The sequence below is a fragment of the Mandrillus leucophaeus genome, unplaced genomic scaffold (genome assembly GCF_000951045.1).
Source record: "Mandrillus leucophaeus isolate KB7577 unplaced genomic scaffold, Mleu.le_1.0 Scaffold421, whole genome shotgun sequence".
NCBI lineage: Eukaryota > Metazoa > Chordata > Mammalia > Primates > Cercopithecidae > Mandrillus > Mandrillus leucophaeus.
In genome coordinates this window covers 371,892-392,557 of record NW_012104488.1, presented here as the reverse complement: position 1 = coordinate 392,557, position 20,666 = coordinate 371,892, and the positions used below count along the sequence as shown (strand labels likewise).

The window sequence follows — 20,666 nt, the reverse complement described above, 5'->3', positions numbered from 1 at the left end:
GTTTTAAAAGAGAAATGAAGTGCTAAGGGAAATCAAACGTCTTAGGCATGTTTTACCTCCAAATACCTCTATTAGCAGGAAGGTACCATTAACTATAAAATCAGATTTTCCCTTCTGCAAGTATTCCTAATAATGACTCACCTTTCAAAACTTTATGAGCCAGGGTAGAGCACATATTTTACATCTGTAAAGTGGAGCTACAGAAATTTGTGGCGTTAATCTCAAGTAATGCCTTGCCTTACTTGAGATTAACATTTCGTAAAGCCATTGTCTTCTATATAAGCCTTTGAATTCCATGGAATGAACTTACTAGAGCTTTTAGGAGATGGAAAACCATAGAACTCACACTAGACAGATAAATATTACCTATCATTGTCATAGCTATTTTTAGCCATGATCTTGACTTTATGTAGTCTTAGAAAAGTCCAGATCAATTAACGATCTATTACAAGTATCACAGAACAAAATGATATTTTTTTATTATGTTGTATGTGTGGCATCATTAAGGAAAGGAACTGGTGAGATGGATGAATAAGTTTAGAAATTGTGTCTTCGTAATGAAAACAAACGTATGCACGTGAATTTGATAGAGTAGGAAGTAACATAAGGAACACTTCTGAGGCGATATAACTTTCTGCTATGAATAAAGGTTTCCACTTTTTTTTTTTTTTTTTTTTTTGAGACAGTGTCTCACTCTCTTGCCCAGACTACAGTGCAGTGGTGCAATCTCAGCTCACTGCAACCTCCGCCTCCCAGGCTCAAGCGATTCTCCTGCCTCAGCCTCATGAGTAGCTGAGATTACAGACATGCACCACTACTGCCCGGCTAATTTTTAATAGAGACAGGGTTTCACCATGTTGGCCAGGCTGGTCTTGAACCCTGACCTCATATGATCCACCCGCCTCAGCATCCCAAAGTGCTGGGATTACAGGCATGAGCCACCGTGTCCGGCCTGTTTCCACTTTTATTAGATGTTTTTTGTTCTCAACGGGGAGTCATCAGTTATTTCAATGTGTGTGATGTTTTGAAAATATCATCCTATTTTTTTCTCTCAAACTTTGGAGAGCTAAAAAATAGCCTGCTACAGCACAAAAAGTGAGAAAAGTTAGCCAGAGTCAGGGAGCAAAGCTCCGTCCTCTGCGGGCCAGTTCCCTACAGGGAGGCAAAGGATGTGATTTCAAGAGTGCCAGGAAATCTGCCATGCCTCAAAATATCTTGCTTTCCACCTGTCATGGTGCCTGACATTCCATATTTAGATAGTCATTCCTTTGGTGCATGAACATGCAAATACCACTGGGAGGGGCAACACCTTGCTATTATTGTAAACTAACTCTTGCACTCTATTTATCTGTGTAAGGGATCAGGTTTCCATGGGACAGCTGAAATCTAGGGGCTTAGAGATCTGAGAAATGAAACAGCACTGTTTCTCTTAGGATGAAAAAGGAATTTAAACATGTTTATAGGAAAACTAATAGTCAATACAATTTACCATAATGAATCATCAATTTTAGTCTGGTAATTAATCATCTTGTTTTTTGGTTATTTTCTAGCTGACATTGATGACATGAAAATATGCTATGTCTTAAGAGAAGGGGCTAATGCCACAAGTGATATGTTCTATTTTGCAGTTGAAGATGGTGGTAAGTATTCCCCTCTCCTAGGAGTGACAGCAAGGAGAGAGACTTTCCTTGGTTGCTCTTTGATGACATTATTACAAGAAGTCTTTATCAAGGAGCATTTCATGATCACCTAAATTTAACCTGGTATTTGCTGTAGACAATTTTACAGTCTCACTATGACACAACCCTACTATGTGATGGCTATAGATAGAAGTTCTAGTTATATTACTTTTGTCTTACTATTTGTAAAGCACTGAAGAAAGAAATCTGTATAAATAGGATCTCCATGTCTAGTTGTTTAGGTTACACCCTGCATGAGTTGGCCTACTTGAGTCAGTAAGAGGATGTTGGAATTCAGCTGTGGTTCCACTCATAGCCATGTGCTCACCCAGGTATAGCTGCCCAAAGGAGCTGTTTTTTCCTGATTTGCTCATGGGTTCTGTGTGGGCTAATACTGATGGATAACGTGTTGCATTCACCAAGAAATCAGTAGTAAATTAATGTCTGTTTTATCTCACCAATCTCAAGACTTATAATGATTTTCTTAGTTTGGGGGATTTTGTGACCTAGTCCAGCTAAAAATTTTTCTTGGTTAAGTGCAAAAAATACATCAGAGTATAGGATATGACTTTTGAGCTAAGTCTCTTGGGCGATATTATTCTCATTACTCCCCCGGAACTGCCTGCCACTTATACTTCATTCAGCTTTGGATCTCTTGTCTTCCTAACCCTGTGGATGAGTAGAAAAACTGGTCACTTTCAGATTGCTAATAAAGATGTTTTTGTTCTTGCATGTTTTCTTGGGAAGCAAAATAACCTCCCCAAGTACACGTGTTGTGTGAACAGGACACCAGAACTGAGGGGATATGTGAGAGAGAAGAAAGAGGGAGGAGAAAAATAATTCATACTCTGTTATGTTTCCCTATGATGCTTTTTAAAAATGGCACACTATTATGCCGTCTATCTCAAAAAGACTGCATCCTTACCCTCCATGTTTTTTGAAGCATTACATATGATTTGTTTCATATATCACTGGACACAACATGATCACAGTTCTGAAAAATGTCAACTGTTGAGTGTGTGCCAGAGAGGCAAAAAAAAATGTGTTAAGTTGGGTTGAAATGTTTGATTCCTACTATAAATCAGAGAGTCAATCATATGAGTGCCTTCATTTTTTTGAGTAACCAAATCATAGTTTAGTATTCTATATGTTGATGAAAGGGATCCTAGCATAAAACAAAGTTCTGAAAAAAAAAAACTTCTTGAACCTTGCTGCTCAAATGGGAAATTCTATTGTAACTAACTGTTGAGACCTTGAAATAATCCAAATCTGTGTAACTTATATCAAAATTTAAGGATGAAATTATTGGTTTAAAACACCAATTTTAAATTATTGGTTTAAAACACCAAGTTTATCTCTTAGGATGACTGAATAAACCTCAGTAGCGGAAGTGTGACTTTCTGTAAAATTACCAAAAAAAGTTTCAAATTCAATGGCTGTGATTACACTAAAATATCCTGTACTTTTTAGTAAAATATTTTGCTTTTTTTTGCTCATACACAAACACACACACACATTATTTTACCTTAGCTGGGTGGAATGGTAGCCTTTACTTTAAAATTTTGGTCTCTATTCCAATTTTGGAAAACATTCTATAGTATCATATTTCAAAATATTAAGTGCAAAATATTAAGTGAAGAATGCCTAGCTGAAGAGGCTGGGTTTATGTCTGAATTTGCTGAAAATGTGGCAAAGCCTTAAAGACTGTCTTTATGGAAGTAGGAACGTATCATTTTAGGAGTCTTTTTAGAGAGATAGTTTCACGTGAGAGATAAAAATTTCAGATTTTCTTTTTTACACTCTTCCTCTTTACTGGCATAACATTACCTATGGAGCTCAGGCAGATTTTGGCAAGCTATTGAATAGAATTTACTTAAATTCCCCTGATATAAGAAAACTGTCCTTTGACAGAATAAACACAGAGACGTGCAAGATTAAAAAGTCACATTCATATCTCTAAATTGTTTTAATCTGATTCTTAAATGTTTTTTAGGATTTTTGCATTGCCTTATAAATGTTCTAATGCTTGAATGAGAAGTGCAATACTGTTTAAACTTAATTAGCTGTAGTGATTTATTGTTGTCTACTCTATACAGTGATAGTAGGCATATCTATAAGTCATCCCGATAAAATATGAAATGTGTGAGTATTTCACCCCTGGGAAGCAAGTCAGGGCACAATGGCATAAAATTGAGAACTCTGTATGTCCAGCTTGCTTTCCAATCTGATAAATGCATCTTCTTCAAATCAACGTGATTGGTTTTATAACAGTAACTATCTAAGGAAATTAGTGGGGCAACCATAATCCTTGAATAACCTTAAAAATAAAACATAATTCAATGTAAGGGATTTAGAGTAGGAGAAGAGATTGAGAAGAACAGAAGGCTGAGACCTCCTGTTTCAGATTTAATTGTGTTACCATGGGAATCTGGCTTGCCACAGGATTCTTCCGTTACGATGTAGTAATGGATTAGTTACTACCCATTACTAAAAGGACTGTGCTTGGGAAAGAGTTACTACCTTTGAAGTTTTGGAGTGCTTTGGGACTTTTACCAAATGAAAGAAGAGAGCACTATCTGAGCAATAGATAACATCAGGGTCTTTACCTCAGGGGAAGTCTACTGTATTTGGAGTTAATACATGTTGGTTGATATAGCACATGTCCACACACATACACAGATCCTTGTATCTTAGGGTTCTTTCAATTAGATTTTAAACCTTCTATGTTATTTATTGTTACTTATGTGATTTTGCCTTCGTAACATCTCTGTGAGCAACAAAAACACAGCAAAAAAACACTTAGTATAATTTCTATTTGACAGATGAGGAAACTGAGTCAGCAAAATAAGTAACTGTCCTCCTTCAAGCTACACAGCTGGGCAACTAGAGGCTGCTTTCAATCTCAGATTCTTTCCTCAAACAATAATAAGCGGATAACTTCCACACTTATTCAGGATAGGGATAAGAGGGGGGGACTCTTGAACTTTGTCTAGAAACTTGACCAACTTTCTAGGAATGTTTAATAGATGTGAGTGAAGTCTGAGTGGGATCTGCTTTTGGGATAGACAAAGAGCTTTGTGTTTTCTAAAGTGTGCCTTTTTATTTTAAAATGCTTTAAAAGTTGTAGAGCCCTAAACTTTGTAGTACTCTTTCTTGGTATCATAGTATAATCCTCTTTTTAAAAACCTTTGTTTTAGGTTCAGAGGTACATGTGGAGGTTTGTTATATACATAAAGTCATGTCAAGCGGGGGTTGTTGTGCAGGTTATTTTGTGACCCAGTACTAAGTCTAGTACCCAATAGTTATTTCATAGTGTAATTCTTAAAATGATTATTTTATGATGCAGTATGTTTATTGGAATACTAGTAAAGAGCATGAAAATGTGATATCAGAATAAGGCACTCACCCAGGTGTTCTGGGCCAGTCACCATAAGTGAATGCATCGTTACAAAGTATAAGATCAAACTCTGAAGTTCAGGAATATATTCCCGCTATCTGTGGCTTCATCTAATGCACTGGTGTATATATGTGTAGCACCTGCCTATGGATTTAGCTAACTGTCTTCCATTTCTTTCGGTTTTCACGCTTTATATCCTCATGAAGGTAACTTATAATAATACAGACCTGGGAAATCCATTTTCCTTTGTTGATTACCTCTTTGAATTCTAATTCCAGATCTAGTACTGTGGAATTTTGTTGGGGGGAAATAAAACATTTATTCTTTTATCCTTTTTGTTGTCAAACATTTTTTTCTGATTCTTTCTCAGTGTTCAACTCTCTGTAATTTTTCTATAAAGTATTCTAGCATGAAAGTGCTTTGTCAGGCCCTTCTAGCGCCTTATTGTGATGTGAAAGCTAGTCTCCCATAACTATTCCAGGCATGCCCCACCCTCAACCCTAATGATTGTTAATCACTCTTCAACACCAGGCTCAAATATCATTTCCTCTCCAAAGTTGCTGCCAACATCACAGTGACAAAATTAGCCTCACTCTTTTTTATGCTTTTATCCCCAACTTTATTTACAGTAAAAATTCGTATTATGATTATTTGCTAATGTGAAAACTTCCACTAGTAAGGAAGAAATTCCTTCATATCAAAAAAGGTATCATTAATCTTTGTACCTCAGTGCCAAGGTTGAGTACAAGGTGTAAATACTTACCAAGTATTAAAATAAATGAATGGATAAACAGGAGAAAAACAATTGCTCTCTTTTGATATAAAGATCAATTAAATAGTATTATAAGAAAAACTCCTATAAACAATTCCCGGTAGACCCTTTGCATTCCTTTAGAACGTTGTCCTATCCTAGCATTAATTTAAATCCCTACGGCACCAGGAAAGTTTTTTAGTGAAGCTTTCACATTTTTAAATGCATGAAATTAACTAAATCAACTGCTGTGAAAATTCCTTTGAAATCTTCAGTGAAATGTACTTAAGATTGAAGTATTAACCACCAGTTCAGAGCTCGTATTATTCTTAAAGAAGCCTTTTCAGGAAAAAAAAAAAAAAAACTTGTCAGTTTGTGATTAAATAATTATACAATTTAAAATCTAAAAGGAAATAGGATTTCCTATAAGTCACTAAAATTTTCAAGCCAGCAGCACCACTACTGTATTTTCAGTTACCCCAGTATTTTCTTGTGTGGTATGAGATAACATTCGGACAGATGGAGAAGCAGAAGACAATATTAGCAAAAAGTACCTCTAGTTTTCATTAAAAAGTCCTCGTGTAAACTTTTTATTTCTTTGTTTAAGTCTCAAAGCCTCAGCATCAGATCCAGCTTGTTTCTTGATGGGCTTAAGAAAAAATTAGAATACATGATCATCTGGCTGGACATATTGGGTAGGAGGAGTCTTACATTTGTATTCACTATGAAAACCAGCTTGCTGCTTCCTTATTTGAAACCTCTCATATGACATAGGCACGCAGTCTCAGTGAGTTGTGCCTGCTGAGTTTGGCATTGAAACTGGGGCGGCAGACATAATATCTGTGTTGGCCATTATAGTGTTATCTGGGCCACAGCCAGATATATTTTTGCTGCTGTCTTTGATTATGCCTTTGGTGCCCAATTTTCCATCCCCCAAGATCCTTGATTCATATGCTATTGAAGGATATTATAAATAGTATCTTGACATAGTAGAAGCTGCAAAGTCATTTCTATATATGAAATGTCATTTAAGGTCAAGGCTTTTGAATTGTGCCATATTTGATGATTGACTCCTCAAACACAAAGAGACTACCAGAAGCCTTTCATTTTTAATAGAAGGAGTACAAGTTTTTGCTTGAAAATGACCAACAACTTTGGGGTTGAAGGCAAAATAATTACTGATAATTAGCTGGAAGGTAAATCAAGGGCTGGAAAAATAGAAATAGAGTAAGTAGAAAAGAGAGGTCTGAGTACAAGCATTAAAAGATTATACAGACATATTCAGCTCAGAGAAAAAAGCAAGCATTCTTGGCAATAAAATTAATTGCTAGTGACATGAGAACCAGAGGAAAGATACTAGTGCCTCAGGGAGTTATAATAAGATGGTGAAGTAATGTCAGGCACTGATACAAATATTTTTAATCTGCAAGAGAGCACAAGGTCTACTAGAATACAGATCTTGGGAAGGAGTGTTGGCTACTGTGGCTGAACGTTTGTAAGCCTTTCACTCTTCATTGAGCAGTTCACAATAGATCAAGTCATCAGGGTGTTTCTAGGCCAGATCCCTGCCTTTAAAAGCATGATTCTATTAAGGTACCTGTACTGTGTGCAAGAACGAAGTTAAACCTTGTAGACAGAAAAGTATAAAGTCAAGTTTTTATGCCTTTTAGATAGAAAAGTAAAACTCAATTTTATTTATTATTATTCTTTAGATTCATTCCAAAATTATACATTATATGAATATACTGTTTTCATTGGTTTTAGTTCAGAGGACATTTTTTTAAATTGTTAAACCTTTGGGTGACAATGAGTTCTTGTTAGGAACATTTCTACACATTTCACATGATTTCATATTACTCAGAACAAATGATAGTCACCCTTTAAACACTAAGCAAATCTTTCATAGGTGATTAAAGTACCATAATCTCAAATCAAATATTTATTTGTGGTATACGTTAATAATTTGATAGTATCTCAGTCTGTCTCTTTACATTTGCTCTGATGGCTGGGAGAAGTGGAAAGTTGCTTTCAAAGGAGAAGCACACAGTGGTAATTGTAATTATTCTGTATTTGCTAGAACCTAAGATAATGCAACAGATAACCAGAATGCAATGTAAAAGAAGGGTCAAAGTTTCTATGATGACTCCTATTTGCTAAAACAAGATTCCCTGTACATTTATTTATTGAATTACGCAACAAATATTTTTGGAGCACCCACTCACCATGTTTCAGGTGTCCATTGGGATCTGGGAAAACAATGATGAATATTACAGTCATGATCTTTGACCTGAGATTCATCCTTAGGATAAAACAGTAGACAAATGAGTTAAACTTCGTTTAAAGTATTCTGACAGTTATAATTAAGCCACAGATAGAGGTACAGCTGTCAGGAAAGGCACCTGAAAGGTGGTATTTAAGTATAGACTTAGGACAGGATGAAGCTGCCACTAGAAGAAGGGAAGAAGAAACCTTCCAGGTGGCAGCAGAAGCATGTGTAACGGGACTGAATTTTGTGTGTTCAAGTCACCAGAAGAGCACCAGCATGCTGCAGCTCCATGAACAAACCAGAGAGGGTAACACGATGAGGCTGGAGAGCTAGATCAAAGCCCAATGGTGCAGAGCCTTGTATTCCCAGGGGAGTATTTTGTGCTAAAGAAAAGAGAACCCACCTGTATTAGTCAGTTTTCACACTGGTCTAAAGAACTACCTGAGATTGACTAATTTATGAAAAAAAGGATTTAATGGACCCACAGTTATGCATGACTGGGGAGGCCTCAGGAAACTTACAATCATGGCAGAAGATGAAAGAGAAGCAAATACGTTCTTCAAAGGGTAGCAGGCGAGAGAGTGAGTGAAGGGAGGTGCCACACTTTTAAACCATTAGATCTCATGAGAACTCATTAACTATTATGAGAACCGCATGGGGGAAACTGCCCCCATGATCCAATCACCTCTCACCAGGCTTCTCCCTCGACACGTGGGAATTCCAATTCGAAATGAGATTTGAGTGGGGACACAGAGCCAAACCATATCACCAACTAAATCATTTTAAAGCAAGGGAGCATTGTGTTCCAATTTGTGTTTTAGGAAGATGATTCTTGCAGCTGTAGAGGATCTATAGGAGGGCAGCAAGGGGAAACAGGAAGATTGACATGAGACTGATGCAGAAAGACAGATGTCATATGGGAAGAATAAGGAATATAATGTTGGATCCAAATCTGTAAGACTTCCTGGTGGGTTGGAGTATAGGGTAAGAAAAAAGGAGACCATAAGCATGATTCTGGGTTTTATAGCCAGCAGAGAATGGTGCTGCCATTTATGGAGATGAAATAGACTAGAGGGGCATGGGCTAGGTTCAAGGGAGGAAATTAAGAGGACATTAGAAACATATTAATTATGAGACCTCTTACTTCTTTGAAATGTGTATACAGGAAGGCCAGCCTTTTGATCTTGCTTATCTTTTCTTCCATCACAGTTAGAAGCACAGCTTTAGGAGTGAGAGCTGGAACAAATACTGGTTGTGCCTCTTACCATAATTGGTGATGTGACTCTGAGCCAAGGGACTGAGACTTTCTGAGCCTCAGTTTCATTTATAAAGTTGGGATAATAATAGTACCTAGCTAATAGGGTGCTTTTAAAGATTAAGTAGATAATTCACGAAAATAAGGTCATTCATGCAGCACAGTTCCTGTCACATAGTAACAACTGTGCAGGTAGCTGCTGCTACTGTAGCTACTACTCTGAGGGCTTCCAGAGTTATTCTGTTCTTTGTCTTTGTTTATTTCCCCTCCCTCCCATTCTTCTTTTCTTCCTTTCTTCTTCCTTTCTCCTGTCTTTCTCACAGTGGCTGTCTATACAGTTAGACTGTTCATTTGGTGTTGGTAGAGAGATGGGGAAATATACAGGGATGGAAAGTCAAAACCTGGTGCGCCCTTCTGTAGTGCAGCGTTTCAATGCTAAGGAGGCTTCCAAAGTCATTTCACAGGTTGTAAGGAGTTTAACAAATATTTTCATTACGAAAATACTAACAAAGGAGTTTTCACTATGGCCAAATAACCGAAATTTAAAAAAATCCACTGTATTTCTGAAGCTCAGCCTGCATGTTTTATTTCTCCTTTTTAAGGGTTGAAGTGTAAACTTCATAGGCTTGAAGGTTAATACAGTATGTTGATTTGATGAAAATATAACCCTTCGAAACATCTGGGTTTAGCAAACATGAGGTTCAAAGGATAGTTTTGATTGCAAATCTCTAATACACTGAGCCATAAATGGTTGGAGAGATTGACTAAGTTCCATGTTTATTCAGGTATTGGAATTGCCTAAATGTGCTTTGCTATATAGAGAATGACATAGTCACCCCAGTGGCCAGATGCCCCATTTAGTCAATATCATAGAGAAAAAAAGCAACTAAATAAATGTACCTTTGAGAAAACTAGTAAATTTAGGCACTGAGAAGAGCTTGTAAAATTAGTAAATTTAGGCATTAAGGAACTTGAAATTCCTTACTGGGGTCATTGGAAAATGAGTGTTGTGTGTATGTAGATACTCCTAACAAGTTCCTTCAGAAGCTCAATGTTGCTTATGGAAACAATTTGTAGTAAAAGAGTACTTCTTGATTTTATTTTATGAAAATGTAAACTCCTACTTTTCCTGAGATTAGAGGAAAACTATGTGCTTTTCAGAATCTTGTAATTTTAATATTTTTGTAAGTAATGATTGGGTAATGAATACATGTTATTTCACAGCTACAATCACAAACTTTCTACCTGATAAGTATTAAAGCCTTGTACCTTTCTGCAATATCCCAATGAGTTCAAAAGGACAAATGTCATACTTAATCCTCATTGCAAATAAGGAAAAGTAAGATTCATTGAAGTTTAACTTTGTGACACAGTGATGAATGCATGCATCACACACATGAATAAAGTATAGGTACTTTTGTTTTTGCTTCACAAATGTGGATTGATTTCATAATGTACATTTTCTAAGAGCAAAAATGTTTGTATAAATGAGAAGAAAACGTTTTCCTTAAAATTCTGTTTCAGAACAGTTAGTGCAAGTTTACTAAGATTATTAATTTGTTAGTCTGGTTCTGCCCCTTTATAATAAAAAAAAATTGCCAAGTAGCTGCATATAAGCAATGTTTCATCGAGGAAATATAATGTTAAAGAAACAGTGTACCTTCATAAGTTTTACACTTAGAATTCTTACATTTTTAGGAGAGAAGTTTCCAGAATGAATTATTCAGTTACAGCTAATTACCATTAGATATGATTCATTTTTTGCAGAGTATTAGTATTCTTGGAACAAATAAATTAAAAGAAAAAGATTAGGGAATAAAATTATATAGCTATATTTGGTTTTCAACTTAGAACATCTTTTTCTTCATGTTAATTTCATGCTAAGCTTAGGAAATAGCAGCCTTCACAGTAGCTTTTGATGAAGGAAGTGAGGACACAATTGTCCTCTTTCTGTTCCCAGAGAGCTCTGACTACATTATTGCAGACTGAGAGAGAAGAAGCGCCTGCTCTCCATTCCTTTGCTGGATTCTTTAGCACAGGAAGGTTTAATCATTTCATCTTGGTAATGTGCCACCTACTACCTTTAACTCTACTTATCCAGCTGTTAGAGGCACGAGTTGAGAACACTAAAAACAGTGTTTTTAAGCATAGTTCAAGAGTGCCACTTCAGAAATTGAAAATAAACTGGTGAAACTGGTTGGTAGACTTTAGAAATCCCCAAGAAAGAAAAGAACCATTTCGTGTCCCCGTAATTCTTCTCTTGCTTTACTTGATTTTATGCAGAAATAGCCAAAAATTAAGTGCATTGCATCACTGCTATAAAATTAAGAAAGGTAGGCTACATTTAATCCTTTAGGAAATTGTTTTCTTAATTTCTTCTTGCCACCTAAACCTCAGGGTCATTTTGTTTCACCATCCATGTCCTCCCAGGTGCTAAATCCAGCCAGCTTTCCCTGGTTCCCGAATTTCTGTTGAGTAAGATTCCTACCCATTCTCCATGGCCATTGGTTCCTTCAGAACCATATTGAAGTTTATCTTAAATGACGTAACAGATGTAAACTGCTTAAAATAATCATAGACACAAAGTAAGTGCTATATTCATGTTAGCCATTTACCCCCACTATAATATCATATGCTGTCCATGAGAGCCAGGATTTTTATCTGTTTCTCGTTGATGTACCCTCAGTGCCTGAGCACAATAAATATTTATTGAGTGAGGGAAAAAAATTCTTCCAATGCTATTATAATGGATCTCTTTGTCTCTTGTTGCCTTCCCCTCTGACCTGGATACAGCTTGTTTCCAAAATTACCTAAAAATACAAATGTGATTTTAGACCGGGCGCAGTGGCTCATGCCTACAATCCCAGCGCCTTGGGAGGTCAAGGAGGGCAGATAACTTGAGGTCAGGGGTTTGAGACCAGCCTGGACAACATGGTAAAACCCTGTCTCTACTAAAAATACAAAAATTAGCTGGGCCTGGTAGCGTATGCCTGTAATCCCAGCTACTCGGGAGGCTGAGGCAGGAGAATCGCCTGAACCCAGGAGGTGGAGGTTGCAGTGAGCTGAGATTGTGCCACTGCACCCCAGCCTGGGTGACAGAGTGAGACTCTGTCTCAATAAATAAATAAATAAATAACCTTTAAAAAAAGTCTTTCCTCCCTTCTACTGCCATAACTTTCTAAAGTGCAAATTTGATGCTGTCTCTACTTTATAACTCTCAATGATTTGTTTTGTTTTGTTTTGTTTTTGAGACAAAATTTCTCTTTTGTTGCCCAGGCTGGAATGCAATGGTGCTATCTCAGCTCATGGCAAACTCCGCCTCCCAGGTCCAAGCAATTCTCCTGCCTCAACCTCCCGAGTAGCTGGGATTACAGGTGCTCGCCACCACACCCAGATAATTTTTGTATTTTTAGTACAGTCAGGATTTCATCATATTGGCCAGGCTCGTCTTGAACTCCTGACCTCAGGTGATCCACCTGCCTCCGCCTCCCAAAGTGCTGGGATTATAGGCATGAGCCACCGCACCCAGTCTCAATGTTCTCTTGTGTGTTAGACACAGGATAAAATTCAGATTCTTCTCATATTGTACAAACTGTGCAGGTCTGACCCAGTGCAATCACGCTGCCTACTCAGGATTCCTGCACATGCCATGCTACTTCATGCACACTTTCCTGTCTTCCTCAATCCCCTGCCTCTGCATGAGATTCAGTAGATATAGCACATTTTCTTCCTGACGCCTTCTACCTCTATCCTCAGGGTCAGACACCTCCTCTCTGTTTCCCATAACTACTCATATTTTGATCTCAAAGCTAGATTCAGAACGTTGATGTATATTGATTTATATAATAATGTAAATCATTATGCCAATTGTAAAATATTATATATGTACATATAACTATGTAAATATATAGATACATACATGTACACAAATACATGATTGCTTACCAAGTGATGTACAGGGCAGAACAAATATTTAATCATATATAATATAATGTAAAAGGCTGTTAGAATATTATGCAGTAGAATATACTACATAGGTACATATCCCTATGTTATATGAAAATGCTTATAAGTGCTATATCATGGTACAAATTGCTCCTCAAATCACACTGATAATTTAAAAATCTTTTATTCTGATGTCATCTTTTGTTTAAAGTGGCTTTCACAAGCTGAAGGATAGTTTCATAGGGCCATGATTTGGCACAAGATACTATACCAAACCCTTCTAATGACTTTACCTTTAAACTGGTTATTGTTAAGTGACTTATAGTCCCAATTGGTAGAAAATTGCTGTTAACATCAGTGATGGCCGGGCACGGTGGCTCATGCCTATAATCCCAGTACTTTGGGAGGTTGAGGTGGGTGGATCACTTGTGGTCAGGAGTTCGAGACCAGCCTGGCCAAATGGTGAAAAAATTGCTCTACTAAAAATACATACACACACACACACACACACACACACACACACACACACACACACACACATTAGCCAGGCATGATGGCACACACCTGTAATCCCAGCTACTCAGGAGGCTGAGGCAGGAGAATCACTTGAACCCAGGAGGCAGAGGTTGCAGTGAGCTGAGGTCGTGCCACTGCACTCCAGCCTGGGTGACAAGAGTGAGTGAGACTCTGTCACAAAACAAAACAAAACAAAAACACAAAAAGCATCAGTGATATTGGTCATGGTGCTAAATCTACTCAGCTTTTCCTGAATGAAAGCAATTACATTCAAACTATTCCTAAGACTTAAAAAATATATAAGACTTATATATTCAGTATCTCTATTTATAGATGAAGTCACAAAAATTATTCACTGGAATGCAAATTTTAAGCAGGTGAATCTATGTACTTCAGGACCAATGAGAAGTGAGCTGTACGCAGTTTGGCCTTGAACCCTGGCTCTGCCAAGTTTTAATTAAACTTTCTGCTTATCTATTAACCAGTCGAGATGCATTTCACTTTAACAATTGGTGTACTGAAACTCTGTACTGGAACTCCTTATATACATCCGTGTTTACAAAGCTTTCCAACTGCAAGAGCTGTTTCATTCATATTTGTGTTTCTTCTTCAGTGCTGAGTCGCCTTAGTCACCACATGGCACTTAGTGGGAGGTCAATAAATATGTGTGGAGTGAGTCATAAATAAATGTAAAGCACAGGTGAATTGTTGATTTCTATTTTCTCTTAAAGTTGCACGTGGAGTAACTTCAGAAGTCAAGAGAAGGATCTAAAGAAAAACGGAATAGGCTTACCAGTTAAAAATAGTGTAAAAATAAATGGAAGCTTGTGCTTACTTTCTATATCTTTCAAGGACACATAGGTGTATATGGACATATACTTTCCTGCAGTTGTTTGCATATACTTTTATGGTGACATCAAACTCTTCCTCTTTGTAAATGAAGTTGCTCTCCTTATTTGTACACCCCTAGGTATGTTTCTAGCATAGAGATTTCACTTCCAGATATTCTAGCATTTGTAGATGCTGCCATTTCTTTGACTTGGTTCATGTAGTAAGCATATTGTACCTTCTTGATTTATGTTCTGGATGCTGTTGAGAATGGAGTGAGTTTATACCCTCATCGTAATGGACTCACTTTACTCTCCCATGTCTCCGCATCACTTTGATAAAACTGAGACAACCACCAGTTCCCTTTCCCTTCCCTTCCCCATCTTCACCTCCAGCCAGTATGTATGTAGTAAAAGTAAACATTAGAGAGTCAGTTAAATGGCAATTCATGTCTGTTTCATTTAATGTAAGACAAAGGTAGCACTAAGAGATAAAGTGGACTAGCAAAGCATTTTATACTAGATTAAAAAAATAAGTGATGTTACTAAATGATGTCGTAAAGTAAACCTATCTGGAAATATTACTGAATCACTTGTTTTAAGATGCTGTCTTAGGGGTCTATATTTTTTACCATGTTGTTTAAATATTCACTGTATGAACACACATAGTGAATGTAGTGAAAACCATGTGTTATAGAGTCTTTAGAATTCTAGATACCATACAGCATTTGATTTTTGATATTTCAGGGAATGGATTTTTTTTTACAAATAGAAGATTCTTCAAGTTTTAATGTCTTTGATCATAAGTGTATTATATTCATGCATAGATAGTTTTTAAAATAGTCTTACTACTTCCCAAAAAATTTCAAAGCATTGTAGGATTTTTAAAGAAATTTTTTCTATGGAAAAACTGAAGTGAACCGAGTTTATGTAAATTTAAAAACCTGGATTAAAAATGTGTTCAACACTTTGTTATTAATATCCTCAAGCATTGAGAGTGACCACAAACCGTTTTAAATGCAGTGGCTTATCTTGTGGGTTTCTGAGACTGATAATTTTTTTTTTTTTTTGAGAGGGAGTCTCGCTCTGTTGCCCAGGCTGGAGTGCAGTGGAGCGATCCCGGCTCACTGCAACCTCCGCTCCCGGGTTCAAGTGATTCTCCTGCCTCAGCGTCCCTAGTAGCTGGGATTACAGGCGCCTTCCTCCATGCCTAGCTAATTTTTGTAATTTTAGTAGAGACGTGGTTTCCCCGTGTTCCTCGTGGTCCGCCAGCCTCGGCCTACCAAAGTGCTGGGATTACAGGCGTAAACCTCCGCGCCCGGCACCTGAGAGTTGAAGAACCAGATGCAACAGAACAGAGCGGAAGCATGTGGTGTATGCACTGGATGTGGCTAAGGGCTCTTCTGCAATATTCTAAAAAAATATGATTCCGCCTTGTTAGGTAGTTGCTTATTTCATAGTGATTGTATCACCAAGCCCAAGTTTCCTTAATATAAGCAGTAGATCAAACTGATTAGGCCGCCTTAGAATCCACCAAAATAGCTAAATACAAGTTTTGCTATATTCTTCTTTCTTCCTCAAGGACAATATATTACATAGACCCTTCAAGTATTTTGATGATCATTTAATATATTTATTAGTTAGAATATAGAAAGCATTTTGTATACATTTCAATTTTTTTCCTGTCAGTTGCCCTAAGGCGGGCAGATATACATACACATTTTCCTTCTTTCTTTCTGTTTCTTCTTTCTTTCTTTCTTTCTTTCTTTCTTTCTTTCTTTCTTTCTTTCTTTCTTTCTTTCTTTCTTTCTTCCTTCCTCTCTTTTTTTCTTTTTCTTTTCTTCTTTCTTTCTTTCTTGTTCTTTTTCTTTCTTTCTCTCACACACACACAAACACACACACACACAAATACACACACAGACTTTTCCCGTGGGATTCCAGTGTATTACTATTTGGGAACCAGTTTCATACTTTAATAAGTCAATAAAATTTTCCTGGTACTAGTGCCAAAATTAGCCTCTTAGGAAATAATATAAAAAAAGGCTGAAAATATTTTATTACATTCTGACTTACTCCTAGATAGTAACATGATTCAGCATTTAATTCTCATAGCAATTAAGTGCCTGTATCAGATGTGATTCTTCTGTCATCCCCATTTCTTTCAGTGGTATGTCTGTTCGTTCAACCGTCTAAACATCTTGTAATTCTCCTCCCCCATCCTCTGTCCAAATAGTCCTCACAACCTGCTATTTTTCATTTACAATATCTAATTTGGCCTTCTTTTACCTAACTTTTCTGGGCATCACCCTAGTAGCTTGAGTTACTGAATTATTAATCCAGTACTTTTCTAAGTATTGTTCTGTCTCCTGTCTCCCCAGCCTCAAATTCCTCCACAGTGCTTCACAGAGGAAGTCTTTGCAGTTGAGAGAATGAGAACGCTGGATTTAAACTGAGAAAATGGGTCTAATGCTCAGTTTTGCCACTTATCAACAGAGTGACATCAGGCAGGTCACTTAGCCTCCCAGAGCTTTTGTTTCCTCATCTGTAAACCTGAAAACATAATGTAACAGTGTCTCAGGAATGTGACAAGGACTATATGGCACAAGAATGTGAACATATAACCTAATGAATCTATAATGCATACTCTTATTACGGATATATTATTCTATGGCATCATTTTTCATCACCTAATGAAAAAGCTTTGATTTTCTTGCTTTATCTACTGACTAGATTGTGTTATGTATTTATTACTCTAGCTCATGCATTTAAGATCAGCCATTCTATGGCCTTAACAGTTTGCTCCATTTTTATCTCCTGTGAATTATCCGTATTCTCTCTCAAATGGATTTCACCTATGGTGCTTATTTCACAAGTCAACATACATATTCATGCTATCCCTTCTCCAAAGTACAATTTCATGTTCCTCTACTTACTTTTAAAACACCACTCATACACATTAAATTCCATGAAACCTTGTTGTATTTTTTTATCCCAAAGCAAGCTTTATTTTTTCTGTATCTAAACCAGTGGTTCTCAACTGTCCCTCCCAAGATATTTGACAATGACTGGAGGCATTTTTGACTTACCCACGTGGGGGAAAGGGATAGAATGCTACTGATATCTAGTAGGTAGAGAAGCCAGAGATGCCTCTGAGCATCTCACAATGCAGGAGACAGCCTCCAACATCGAAGAACTATGGAGGCTACAATGTCAATAATACTACTGCTTGGAAGCCAGGATCCGTGGTACTCTAATTGAATTGATTATAACACGACCAGCTTTGAGTTGTTGGCATTGCGGTTCTAGCGATAAACTGTTTAGGGACAGAGGCCTTGTCACAGTCATATTTGTGTCCTGAGCAGTGTAAAGCACCGTGCCATGCACATAGCGGCTGATCAGTCACATATTCAAATGAGTGAACTTGTTCACTAAAGAGATCTGTGTGAATGCTGTTTTAAGCCTGCATTAGTCAGTGGTTGAAATGAATTTAGAATCTTGAGTTAAGGGATGTGACCACAGGGCATGGGGCTACAAGAACCTCATTTAAAACGACATCAAATGTATAGACATCAAATACTTCTGAAAGTGAAGTTATAATTTGTTGATCAAAAACATTCAATTGTATCCTGTCAAATTTAACGTATTCCATTCAAATGTACAAAAGTCATGAGACTGAGCAAAGGTTGGGGAGGGGGATGTTGGCGAAAGGATACAAAATTTTAGATAGAAGGGTAAGTTTAAAACTGTATGACATGGTGACTATAGTTAGTGACATATATTGTATTCTTAAAGATTACTAAGAGAGTGTATGTAAGCTGTTCTGACCACAGAAATGATAATTATGTGAGACAATGCAAATGTTAATCAGCTAGATTTTATTATTCCACAATGTATATATGCTTCAACATACACAAATTTGGTCATTTCACAATGTGTGTATATATACATATCATGTTGTACATGATATATTTATATAGCTTTTGGTTTAAAAAAACTTAATTTTTAAAAAATTACTTAAAAATTGGCCCAGCGCGGTAGCTCACGCCTGTAATCTCAGCACTTTTGGGAGGCCAAGGCAGGCAGATCACCTGAGATCAGGAGTTAGAGACCAGCCTGGCCAACATGGTGAAACCCCCTCTCTACTAAAAATTTAAAAAATTAAAAAATTAGCTGGGCGTGGTAGCGGGCACCTGTAATCCCAGCTACTCAGGAGGCTAAGGCAAGAGAATCACTTTAACCTGGGAGGTGGAGGTTACAGTGAGCCGAGATCGTGCCATTGCACTCCAGCCTGGTTGAAAAGAGTGAGACTCTGTCTCAAAAAAAAAAAAAAAAAAAACTGAAAAATTATTTTTGTAGATTTTGTGGCCTCATTTGTAAAATTTTGACATCATATTTATTTAAATGTGTTTTGTCAAGTGGCTTCTGTAAGAGACATAGATAACCAATGCAATAGAGGGAAAGAAAACCCTGCACACCGGAAATCCCATCACATGTTTCGATCATTTAAATAGTGACTACGTACCAAAGGAAATAATTCAAAAAATAGGGAAGGGTGGATGAGATGCAGAGAGGATTCCTTTGCCCTTCCCAAATAAACGAAAAGCGGACTCTCTCCCCAGATAATGTTGGAAGGCTTGACCGATAGGGCCTAGGAGCAGAAGGAGATGAACTTGGCCTTTCTTGGCTAATCCAGAGCTCTCCATACAAGGCCTATCAGACCTGATCTGTTTGTAGATCCTAATCAGATTTTTAATCTACCCAACAATCACTTCTAATACACCCAGTTGGTTTTTTTTTTTTTTTAATTTAGAAAGCAATGCTTTTTACAAAATAGTGCTATATAGATGTATATAATGGCCCTATTAATTGTCTTAGAGAGATTTGTATTTAAAGATTGATGGAGAGAATTCAGGATCTAGAATGATCGTTTTATCAGAGAATGATAGAAATCCTGCCTTGGCCATTTATTTGCTGTCACTTTGGTCAAATCTGTTAATTTTTCTGATCTCCAGTATTCCATATATGAATAAGAATGCCTTTTTGTGAAAGAAAATTAATTTAACCTCAGTCTAAGCTTAAATTAAATAACATAAATGAAAATTTGTCATAAATTATAAAGTGCTATATGAATATGAATTATTTCTTGAAATAATTTGTGCTTAGAATTTTTTTGAGTTCCAAAGTTACCTAGTAAATGAAGAGTTGATTTAAGCCAGAATTTTACTTTACTTTTTTATTTATTTTTTTTTTTTTGAGACGGAGTCTCGCTCTGTCGCCCAGGCTGGAGTGCAGTGGCCGGATCTTGGCTCACTGCAAGCTCCGCCTCCCGGGTTCACGCCATTCTCCTGCCTCAGCCTCCCGAGTAGCTGGGACTACAGGCGCCCGCCACCTCGCCCGGCTAGTTTTTTGTATTTTTTAGTAGAGATGGGGTTTCACCGTGTTAGCCAGGATGGTCTCGATCTCCTGACCTCGTGATCCACCCATCTCGGCCTCCCAAAGTGCTGGGATTACAGGCTTGAGCCACCGCGCCCGGCCTATTTTACTTTAAAATAGTTAAAGGGAACGCTAGGGAAATGTGACTTTTCCCCTTCCATGTCCTGCCTCACTGGGATGAATGAGTCCCTAAAAAAGCCTAGAAGAGAGCTCTTTCTACATGGATCAGCTATTTAGAAGCTTTCTTTTCTTGCCCATGACAAAGATCTTTACAGAGGTCTACTACCTTTTCTTCACTGCTGACTTTTACTGTTTTCCTGTGGTCTATCCTGCTACCAGTTCCTGCAGTGTGCTTTGCTATTTTCATTTCAAAATAGGTACTTATGCAAAATTCTAATCAGCCTGCATCCAGCTTTCCCACACCCCAGAACCTTTACTGCATATATTGGTGGTTCCTTAGCATCAGCACAGCATATTCTCAGCTTAAACCTTCTTCTATATCTTTCTTTCCCATTCCCTTTCCTCATACCTACCTCCACCTTGTTGGCTCAGTAATCACCTCTGCTTTTTTTTTTTTTTTTTTTTTTTTTTTTTTTT

General features: G+C 37.3%; 1 protein-coding gene across 1 annotated transcript in view; it reads left to right on the top strand.

Moving 5' to 3' along the window:
- Nucleotides 1-20,666, top strand: part of FREM2 (FRAS1 related extracellular matrix protein 2) — a 196,682-nt gene that overhangs the window by 9,109 nt on the left and 166,907 nt on the right. Inside the window, exon 2 of the mRNA XM_011992971.1 lies at nt 1,551-1,640. Coding sequence (XP_011848361.1) covers nt 1,551-1,640 — 90 coding nt within the window. The remainder of the gene's footprint in view (nt 1-1,550; nt 1,641-20,666) is intronic.